The 11,549-nt window shown below is 41.1% G+C and overlaps 1 protein-coding gene and 1 long non-coding RNA gene across 5 annotated transcripts in view; one reads left to right on the forward strand and one right to left on the reverse strand.

Annotated features, from left to right (window-relative positions):
• DSP (desmoplakin) overlaps positions 1 to 11,336 on the reverse strand; it is a 74,641-nt gene extending 63,305 nt beyond the window's left edge. The window contains exon 1 of one of the 3 annotated variants that reach the window (XM_088471679.1): positions 10,785 to 11,336. In XM_088471679.1, the coding sequence (XP_088327805.1) occupies positions 10,785 to 10,978 (194 nt within the window). In that variant the 5' untranslated portion in view covers positions 10,979 to 11,336. The remainder of the gene's footprint in view (positions 1 to 10,784) is intronic. The other 2 variants (XM_088471680.1, XM_088471681.1) reach the window with 2 other exon arrangements.
• Positions 8,356 to 10,534, forward strand: LOC148524764 (uncharacterized). Of its 2 annotated transcripts, none has more exons than XR_015878351.1 (3): positions 8,356 to 8,463; positions 9,128 to 9,251; positions 10,104 to 10,534. It is a non-coding gene; the product is annotated as an uncharacterized LOC148524764 (long non-coding RNA). The 2 variants fall into 2 exon arrangements; XR_015878350.1 differs by having other exon boundaries at positions 9,128 to 9,226.
• Positions 11,337 to 11,549: the final 213 nt, after the last annotated feature.

Raw genomic sequence — 11,549 nt, forward strand, 5'->3', positions numbered from 1 at the left:
TATCCACAACCTACAAGGACCATGACAAGTTCCTCAAACTGAGGAAACATAAATTTGCTATACTTACACTGGGGGTAGTTCAATTTACACGCCTGCAGAAATAGGGAGACATACATACACATATATATATATATATATATATATATATATATATATATATATATATATATATATATATATATACACACACACACGTATATACACACACACACACACACACACGTATATATGTATATTTTTTTCAGTTATACCACTTACTACATGCAATGCACTGTTTATTAATTTCTATATGTCAATAACACAGGAAAAGAGGGCATCATTAACAAACTAGATGCATTGTGGGCAAGATAATTTGCATATATGCAAATTACCTTGCGAATAGTGCCTTGTGATTGACTGCGGGACACTGGTAAGAGGAGACAGGAGACCAGAACCAGAGATCATTAATGACAGCTGTCGGCAACAGCGCCCCCTCTCTTAGCTGGCGCCCCTGGCGAGGGCCATCTAGGCCAATAGGAAGATACGCCCCTGCTCAAACTAACAGTGATATGGCTGCACATAGGCGGCAGTATCACAGAGGAGACGGCTTGGGTGCAGCTGCGGCTGTGGTCAGTGAGTCACAGCTGACAGCCTGATGCAGTGCACAACAAGCAGGGCCAGCAGTGACTGACTGAACATATTAGTAACACGGCCGCACTACAGCTCATGCATACTTGCCAACTCCCCCTGACCATCAGGGAGGCTCCCTGAAATAGTAGCAATCCCTGTGACTCCCTGAAGAGGCTAGCATTTTCCCCGATTGCACCTGATTGTAGCTGGTATATACTTTGAAAAAAATAAATCAAAGATACATCCATTCAAATGGTATAATCAGTGTGTGACATTTCCCTGCATTGGTTATAATAAAGCAAAATGGGGGCGATTCAATTAAGCGCGCTGTTGATCACAGCGGGAAGGAGTTACCGGAGGTATTCAAGTCATCGCACTATTAGGCCGACTAAAGGATTTAGTATCCTCCTCGCAGACCCGCGAGTTAGGCTTAATGACATGGGGATCCCGGCCCCCGAAACAGGCAGCTGCATCTCTTCTCCTGGCTTCTCTGAGAGAGGAATTATATAAAGTAGGAAAGTATGCCCCCAAGTCATATTTATCATGTAATACACATGAAAGTTTTAAATTAGATTGATTAAATACAAACACTTATGATTTTTTGTTTTTGTTTTTTTAAACAAATGGCAATTGCTTGCCCACTGCAGACCGAATACAATTATCAACAATTATCAACTAAATAAAGCAAATGCATTACAACAGCTGGTCAGAAACCTGTTTATTGTCATAATCATTGTCTTTTGCACCAGGGGAGGTTAGGCAAATCGCTGCCAGCAAAGGGAGGGCTTGCTGTGATTATACATACTGTAGGCATTCAACCTGGAGGGTCAGAACAGCCTCTCCGGCTTCTTGGGTCTCCCACTGCCAGGCATAGGTAAACCACTGACATGCATGACAAATAACAAAACAACAAATGTTGGAAGCATGTCTAACAATGACAGAATTTACAACTACAACCACCAAGCCTAAGCAAAAGGTACAAATTCACTTCAGTCTCTTATCTGATTGGAAATCTTCATTTTTTTGTACTTTAACTTTGTGTTTTCAACAAAGAAATGTGTATATTATTGCACCATTTGTTTTGTTTATTGATTATACATATTCTAACCAACCTACAAGGAATAAGGAGAATGCCATCTTGCTATTATATAATATCTGCCCTATATCAGATACAAAACATAAATCAACCCTATCTGCATTGGCCACAAACAACTATAACACCAGCAGTAATGGTAAGAAACAAAAAGAGAATTTGAATTGTATAAATACAAAAAGTTCTATAAGTAAATAACGTTAGAACAGAAAATCTTGTTTCACATTAACCAGTTTAGTGTATTAGCAGAAAATCATATGAATAAACAATGACCCATGCTTATTACATGACTGTTATCTGGTTTATGCAACTTGCAATTTAGCCATGAATGATTAGTCATAACAACCAGTAAATAAACATTTTACCACTGGAGCTGCAAAATGGGTAATTTACCAAACAATAATTTAATGATATTTAAAAATCATATTGTTGATTGGCTGGAAGCCGCAGTGTCCAAGGTGGAGCTCAGCAATTATTTGTAATGTGGGAGAGCGTCATAAGCACACTCCCCACAACATCCAAATTGTATAAATGCTTCCATTCCACTTCCTGGTATGAATTGGGAAACATAGATAATGCCCCACCTATTATCTTTTAGGGGCTCGAGGGTGTTGACGTGGTAGAATCCTTACAGGTCGCTTAGACCGCGCAGTTCAACAATCTTAAACAACATATAACAAGATCAACTGATACGCCGCTTGCATTGGACATGACACATTTTCCACAATACAGCTCTTTGGGTCCTATGGATGTGCAATGTGTGAACTGTGGTGCCCTACACTTCTTGGTAGAGGAGATTAACAGCCATTTTTTAGACTGCTGTCACAATGGAAAGGTTGTGTTGCCCAATGTGGTTGTTCCACAATATTTAGCAGAACAAATAAATACCCTCAAATTCCGGAATATCGCCATAATATCCTCTGTAACTAATATCTTCCATAACCAAGGTGGTTACTGCCGTGGATTCCTTAGTTATTATTAAAATGCGTTTGACTAGGGTCTGAGAATCTTATTGCATGCAGGGAGAGATCAAAGGAGATGTTCTTGGCCAATTTAGAATAGATCACTCTCCGGAACAAGGAGGCACGGCCAGGTGGGGGGAGGGGGTGTGTGGCCACACTCCATCAGTAGCTGGGGTGTGGCAGAGCCATAATCGGGGATGGGATATATACGGTCAATTTTTGGATGAAAATTGCGATACATTCCGCCCTTTGTTGTCTGCATATCAGCATCTGTAAACGCCAGTATGATGGAATACTTGTCTCGCTATTAGAAGACTTCCAGGGTTATATCCCGGGGGTCCTAATGCGCCTGTGTGGCCATCAGCCTGCACATATGCAATTGTCAGGGGAACGGAGAGGGATTCTTCGGATCCACCTCCAGGGAATTCCACGGAAAGAAGCACTTTGGCTTCAATAGGCAACGCCATCTATCGATGGCTTTGCCTATGGTGCAGAAGCTCCAGAAAGTTTTGCAGCTCCAGATAAATCTATGGGGACTGCTGTGCAGCAGGTACACAACAGATCTCTCCGATATCTGCTGCACAGCCTTTTTAAAACTTTAATACAACCACAAGAGTATGTGACATATGAACAAACACAGATGAGAGAATATGTATCAAATGGTCTTAAAAAGATATATAAAGATGTTGCCCATAGCAACCAGTTTCTAGCCATCACTCATCGAGTACATTCTATAAAAGGATAGCTAGAAACTGGTTGCTATGGGAAACTTCCCCAATTTACACAAAACCGCTTTAAAATTTACGTATCATCATACTATAGTAATTAGCCACCGGATCCAGTTCACAGTCACATATTTAGAATATCATATTTATTAACATTACTCAAATATGACAATATGCAGTTACACAGGCAAACAAATCAGCAATGTGCTCAATTGTCTGTGTAGGGCAATATAGACATTGAAACAAGAGTCCTTATTGGTTCCTGTGGTTTAGTCACGTCTCCATCTTTCAACAATTTTAATAACAGGCCCCCCTCCTGCAGAAAACGACCTACACCTCTCATCACTACATATACCAAATGGCCAGTAAGCTGCACAGATGTAAAGTGCAGGGATATCTTGGTCCCTTTGTATGAAATAGTAGAACAGCACAAATTAAGAAAGATAATTTGCTTAAAACAGTATAGAGAAGCAAGTGATACATAAGCAGAAGACTAAAGGGAGCTACCTAACAGCCAGAAGTCTAATGCTGTAAACATTATTGGACACTATAGGGCTAATTTATAAAGCAGAACTCTATATTAATGCCATCATGATAAACAAGGCATGAAACAGGAGGTAAACTTGGCCTTGCCTTGAAGAGTTTACAAACCAAGAGAAGTGGAGTTCACCTTATACAGTAGGTACGTGATTTATTTCACATTATAAGCCTTCACACGAGTACAATATAGAATGCAAGACCTTAGAAGACCGTTAATTCATAACCACTGCTTAGTTAGAGCAACATCCATTGTCACTCACTTCCATTAATTCAGGCAGTTCGCCAAGAAGGCGGTAATTTAGAACAGGGCTTCCTAACTGTCATGCTTGAGACTGTCTCCTTCTGGTGTAAATGCTAACTGGTAAAAGTACACATTAAATTCAACAAAATGACTAAAAAGTCAAAATAAATTAGAAGGATATATTATATATACAAAGGGTAATGGTAAACATTTTCACATTTGGGGGTTTTGGAACGTGCTTACATTATTTTAGGGCAGTGGCAGGGACCCTGTTTGACTAGATGAGGGCCACACCTCTCCCAAAATGGTCACATTTAGATTTTTACTTTGTAAAAACCACATAAAGATAACCAAGAAGAATAAATTTTATATTTAATTATATTGCCCCTGCAATATCCACTAAATTATTTATTTTGCCAAAGATAGGAACGGTCTTATTTCTGGCCAACTGGTGCCAGTCTTTTAGGGTATATATGTGATAAACCAATACATTTACTGTAATACACAATTACATGCAGTGGGTGATACAAAGAGCTGAGGAAACACAGATTTGCAGGATTAAAAATCTTTTTTCTGTGCCAGCATAAACCACAATAGAAATTAAACCGGAAATGACTGAAATTAAACCCTTCCTACATAGGGGACAAAGTGCATGTTGATATTGGCATTATATTTTGGTAGTTTTTTTGATTATGTTGAAACTGAAAGTCTTTGACATATTAATCAAAAGAGCATATACTACTCATTAACTGTTGCAGCCTAAAACATTATCACTATATTTTAAAAGATTATATAAAGAAATGGATTTATTCAGGAATGCTTGTCAATAACCAATACAAAATATTCTCTCGTGAAATAAATAGAAACAAACTTCAGCTTTCTTAGTTACAAATTATGGTGCATACACACGGTCAGATTTTTCCTTCAGATATGAACGATAACGATTTTAAAATCGTTCAGTCGTTCATATCTGAAGGAAAATCGTTCATATCTGACATGCCTGAACGATGGCCTATCAACGATGCGCGTTCCCGATGGTCAGATAACGATTTCTGACATCTGTTGTGTTTGCAGTCAGACTTGGACGATTCCATTCATTTTAATGCAGTCAAAAATCGTTCAAATCGTTCAAAACTTTGGTAAAATCGTTCAATCGTTCATCTGACAAATCTGACAAGTCTGACAAATCTGACCGTGTGTATGCTCCATTAGACATTTTTTTCCATAAGTATTCGCCCCTTTGCGAAGATGCACCTTAATAAACACTGGAGCAATCAGTTCTCTTCAGTTGTCACAAATTATTGTTTGGAATTCACAAATGCACAATCACATATTGTTAGCTGATAATGTTGGGAAGCAGTTGGGAAGTCGACGGACATAGGGCCTGATTCAGAGCCGCTCGTAAGCGGCCACTCGTTCGCCCCTACCGATGTTCGCACAACTGCGCATGTGTACGGATTTTAATACGCATGCACGAACCAGTCAGTGCGGCCGAAAATCGTGTGCTCACTAAATAGCGAATGCCTGCTATTTTGAGTGACAGAATGAGGCGTTTGTGGGTGGTAACAGGGGAAGGTGCTTGAAAACGGGGAGTGGAGATCCGAACGCAGGCGTGCTTAAAGGTCAAAACGGGCGTTTTAAGGGTGTGCATAATTAACAAAGCAGCGTCATTGACCACGTCACTTGGTTGTTTTATAGTCAGAACTGCTCGCATGATTGTGGTAGGAAAAACCAACCACAAGAATAGCGAGCAGTTCAGACGCCTTTCGATGTACTCGATTAATCTAAAATAGCGGACATGACGTCTGATGCGAGCGGCCAGGGGGCGTTTTTTTCAAAATTACGTTCGCATGTTTTGTTCGTTCGTTCAGACATAGAGGCGTGAACAGACCGCAAAGAGTGAACGGTTCATTTAAATAGCCAGCCCCTTTTTCTGAAAGAGCGAGCGCAAATAGCGTCCGGCTCTGAATCAGGCCCATAATCCCAACCGCTGGCTTCCCGACTGTCTAATCCCGGCAAGGCACTAATGACGCGTTGAAATCCCGACGCCTGTCATTAGACCTACGTCGGGAGCCCGACACCCGGCTTACCGATCGAAGGTAAGCCGGGCGTGGACAGCCCGCGGGGGGTGGGCCTAGGGTTAGGTTTAGGGTTCCCGTGGGGGACTTAGGGTTAGGCACCCCCCTGGGAGGTTAGGTTTAGGCTAGAGGAAGGAGGCGGTTAGGGTTAGGCACATCCCCCCCCACCCCCGAGAGACTTAGGTTTAGGCAGCGGGAAAGGGGGGGGTTAGGTTTAGGCACTTGGGGGGAGGTTAGGGTTAGGCACCCCTAAGGGAGGGTTAGGGGGTAAAATTAGGTTAGTTAGTACTCACCTTAGGACGATCGGGATTTCCTCCTCTGTCGGACGGCGGTACATCATACTGATTCCGATAAAGTTTAATACCCAAAACGGTAAATGTACAATCCAGGTGTGGGACATTTCACAAATAAGAACATACTTACGAGCAAATACAAGAACATGTTTATTGAGAAGTACCTGAGAAAGGCCGTAAGGGGGGAAATTTATCAAAGATTGGAGAGATAAAGTACTAATCAATCAGCTTATGTCACATTGCAGGCTGTGTTTGAAAAATGACAGTTAGGAGCTGATTTGTTGGTACTTTTTCTCTCTTCAAAGTTTACTTCATCTCCCCCAAAATGATTTAAGGACAAGTTCCGCAGAAGGGCACTTGTTAAGGAGGCCACCACGTGACCTATGGGAACGGATAGCGTTACAGTTCTCCAGTGTGTAATCTCATTTAAAAAAAAAAAAAATTTCCAAAAATTACAATTGTGTCAAGAAATAACCCTACAGGGGATTATAAAAAAAAAAAAAAAAAAAAAAAAAAGAAGAAGAGGTATGACTAAAAAAAAAACGCCAGTGAATTATCCTCCTTATCTTCTATTAATACTATGGATGAGTCATCTGTATTGTATACAGATCAATGAGTATATTATAGCAGCAGTCAGTGAGCAAAGACAATATTCTAAAGCTGGGTACACATTGACAGGTATATTGGCCGATCAATTGATCGCCCAATATATCTGGTGCCCATCGACCAGTGAGTACCAGCGATATGTCTGAACGACGTCGTTCACAGACATATCGCGTCGGCTGTGCACATGCAGCTGCACGGAGCTGGGACTCGCGGCTGCCTGGAAGATGATGGTCGTTCAGTGTATATGAACAACCATCATCTACAGATATCTGCAGATCACTCGATCTGCAGATATATCTGCTAGGTGTGTATCCACCTTAATGTTACTGCAACTAGTAATTATCTTATATAGCATCAGATAAAAAGCAAATATACCATGAGTACGCAGGCTACAATAGTCATAAAATAGTTGCCATAGATGTGGTATTAGCCGTGAATGAATTGCATAATTTAATTCTAATACAAAATTCCGCCTATACAACCACAGGACAAAACAGAGCCATACAGCAGCAGAGCTTCAAGATTTATTAGTGTCCTCTATTTTATCTTTAGACAGATTCTTTTGTCAGGGCTGGATAAAACAAGGAGCTGTTCTGGAATGTGAGGTCACACAAACAGAAGCAGCTAACCCATTCCCAGCAAAACACTGTCCTAAACTTGGCCATTCCCTCTGATTGAAAGAAAGTTGTAAGTAATGGTATAATGGTACACTATACTGTACATCTCCATGCAGGAGGTCAATTGATCACTTCCAAAAAGACCAATGTAGAGATTTTCTTTAAATAAAAATGTAAAAAATTATGCATTGTACATAGTTAAAAAAAAAAAAAGTTTTAGCAAACCCTCTGCCCCACCCTACCCTCAAGCATGCTTCTAGACTCAAAGGATTGTTTTCCCTAAATGCATTGCTTCAGCAACCATCCCATTAATCGTTACCCATTCTCTGGGCCTGATTCAGCATGGATCGCAAGTGCAACAGCGTACACAGATCGATTGATGGTGCATACTGCTCATTCGTATGCAGCGCAGTGTGCATGTGTTAGCATTGCAATCACTCAAGCAGAACAAAAGCCATCGCAGAGTGAGTGACAGGCTGTGAGCGTTTGGGAGTGGTGATGGGGGAGTGGTCAGAGAAACACAGGTGTCTGTCCGTTTAAATGCAGTTCCCCGGGCGTGCATAAATCAGACACTGAGATGACATACGCAGCTTGTGTACTCCATGCATTCAACAAGACTTGCCATTTCTGTGGCAGGTCAGACCTGCTGTAATTCTGTGTGAGGAGCCGATGTTACCGACGTATACGCAGGACTGCAAGGTATTACAGATGTGAGATAGCGGTAGTGGGCGTCTCTATCAGGGGCGCTGAGAGGAGGGGGAGCGGGTACTTATTACCCGGGTCTGGGCTTGCTGGAGGGGCCCGACACCGCTCCCCCTCGCTCTTACATCACAGCAGCCCAACACATGCTGCTGTGTGCTGGGCTGCACTGGGAGACTGCTCGCGGCTGCTAAAGCAGCAGCCGGAGCAATCTACTATAGCTATGGGGGGAGTGATCATACTGATCGCGCCCCTCATTGGCTGTGCGCCGTGCTTTTTTCTCTTTTTTTTCTTAGGGGGTATGGCCACACCTACTGTGATTAGGCCACGCCCCTTCACCCGGGCCCCGCGTGGCTGTCGGCGGCCCTGGTCTCTATGCTGGCTGTGCGACGGCTTTGCAATTGCATTCATTAGCATATTTTCACAGCAGACATCCGAGCGATTACAGAGTTGCCATCGCAATAGCGATCCATGCTGAATCAGGCCCTCCGTTATTACTTTATAGTGCTGCAATGGCATGCAGGGTGTTAACTTTATAAATTATAACTACACAATCTCTTTATTGTTTACATAATCACTTGGATGACACAAACTTAATGCATGTACAATACACTTAGTTGATGTTATGTAAAGCTATTAAACCATGATGTTTATTTTGCTATAGATATATCAGGCAACCTGTTTCTCTCCTGCTGTTAAACTACAACTCCTGGCATGCTTGGTGAGACAATGGCTGGCAGAACATGCTGGAAACTGTAGTACGGTAACAAAAACACCATATTATCTCAGTAAGAACTACAGAAAGTGTAAAAGGAAATAAAGATATGATGTTTGTATGAATGTAAGATCATATATACTTGTCCTTCACATAGCAGTGAATCAAACACTGTATGTACAGACAAGTTAGGGAGTGCTTCTTATCTTGTGGGAAAATGAGAGATTAGAGAAAACCTGCCAAGTCTCCTCTCCTACACAAACACTATCCTATCCCCCATGCAAAACTGCCCAGAGCATGAACAGAAAAAATTCCTTTCTGTTCAGTAACTTCTGGTAAAGTCCAGTGACCTCATCATGGAGGCTGCTGCTTTCACCTACACTACAGGGAGTGGTGTTACCTGCTGGTTGTGTGTCAACACTTAGCAAAATGTGTTCCCAACAAACGACGGGTAAAGAATTAATTAATGAATACATTAAACACATGCAAGTGCTCTACCTAGTTTAGTGCCTCAAACACTTAAAATATATACACAGGTAAAAGAATAAATGTACATTTTTTTTCTACAACCTTGCCTGTCACTATCAGCTGTGACAATATTTAGGCTGACTTTTTTGACAATTATTTATATAGCAGTCGCATACTCTGCAGAGCTTTACAATGAGAGTGTGATTATAGAATTAGAAGTGCGTGTGTGTGTGCACACCTATATGTACAGTAAGTGTGACTAGTGCTGTGGATGTGTGCTTGATTTGCGCTCAGTGTTTAAAAGTTTTGTGCATTTACTACTGTGTCTGTTTATGTACATGTCTATTATGGAGTGAATTTATGCTTTAAAATTGACATTGCAAATTGCAGTGGTGTCGTTTAATTTACTAGGACAGTTCATAGTCCAATTTTTATTTTTTTTTCAATGTGTTTTCAGTTTGCCAGGATAAAGGTCGGCTTCACTGATAATGGATTGGTCACAAGAAAAAAAGTGTTACAAGTGAAAAGTCTTAAGAAAATAAAAAAGGTTAAACGAATGCAATTTGGATATCATGGAAAACAAATTAAATACTAAAAGAAAAAAAGAAAAAACTTTGCCTTGTTCCTCATCTGGTCCCACAATTCCAGTTATAAATTATTGCAATGCTGTGTTTTAATACAGGTGTCACTAATTTATTACAAGACAACAGTTTATCAATAAGTTTTGGGACCACTGTGCTACACCAAAACAGAAACGTAAAACATCTAAAAACCATAACAAAGACCCTTTCCTTAGGAGGCATCTTGTTTAAAAGAGAATACAAAATGAATACTTCACTCAACTTAACAGTGTAGGTTATATTGCTGCTTGCACCAAATATTGAAACAATTGGCTAAAATAAAAGCAGCGTTTAAATGGAAGTACTGTTACGGACTTGTTTATTATGCTTTTACTAAGCCATAGTGCTTTTAAATTAGTAGTGTTTGCTGCTTTCTTTATATCAAATTACAGTGGTGTATGTTCCATCCATTACGTACAGCACTGCACATTATTGTGGCACCATATAAATATAATACTACAGAACATTACATTTTGATAGTTTTTTCTATGTTGCATATCAATGTATCAGTTGCTCACCCATATCCATCCCCGGTGTGATCACTGTAGCTTTGCTGGGTATAGTAAATCTTCTGCGAGATTCCTCCTCCTCCTCCTACCAGCTTATGGTGGTTGTTCATGTCATACCTGCCGGACAAATCCTGGCCAGACTCTGGTCTAGTGAGCCTGCCTAGGGTATTGATCCGAGTATGGGACCCTCCGTTAATACTCATTTTGTTTTCAGCTCAGCAGATATCAAAGCATTCGACACAAGAAAAGTAATCTACGTTTGCAGGTATTAGAAGGGATGGGTGTAGACAGGTAAGACTAGCTTAAACTTGAGCCAGAGCTCCCAGGTCTGGCAAGAATTTCTTCTGAGCAGAACAGAAAACAAAATCCAAAATGAAGTAGGTGTAAGGTGGACAAACAGGAGCTAAACAGAATGGCACAGAGCGTTCTCCCTGTTTGCTCTACAGCTCTGTGCCTGTGTTGTCAGAGAGAGTCTGAAGTCAGGGACTGGGGGGAGGAGTAGGAGGTGGCAGGTCTTATCCAGCCCTCTCCTGTGAGAAGCCAGTGGCACACCTTTGTCTCTCTGTGTTTTTTTGTTTTTCAAAAGTATTGTGATTGCTGGCAACACCCTAAATATCTGTTATCCCAGCCCTGCCTCCACCCCTTATATACAGTATGACAACTCCTCACCTAAGCACAGCTAGCACTATTAGGCACACATGTCAGATGTCTGCAAATTAATTATGTAAACCTGGATTAAGTTTTCAGGTAGATTGGTTTCAATGACTTCCAATA

This window comes from Taudactylus pleione, unplaced genomic scaffold, assembly GCF_031769625.1.
Source record: "Taudactylus pleione unplaced genomic scaffold, aTauple2 ptg000116l, whole genome shotgun sequence".
Classification (NCBI taxonomy): Eukaryota; Metazoa; Chordata; class Amphibia; order Anura; family Myobatrachidae; genus Taudactylus; species Taudactylus pleione.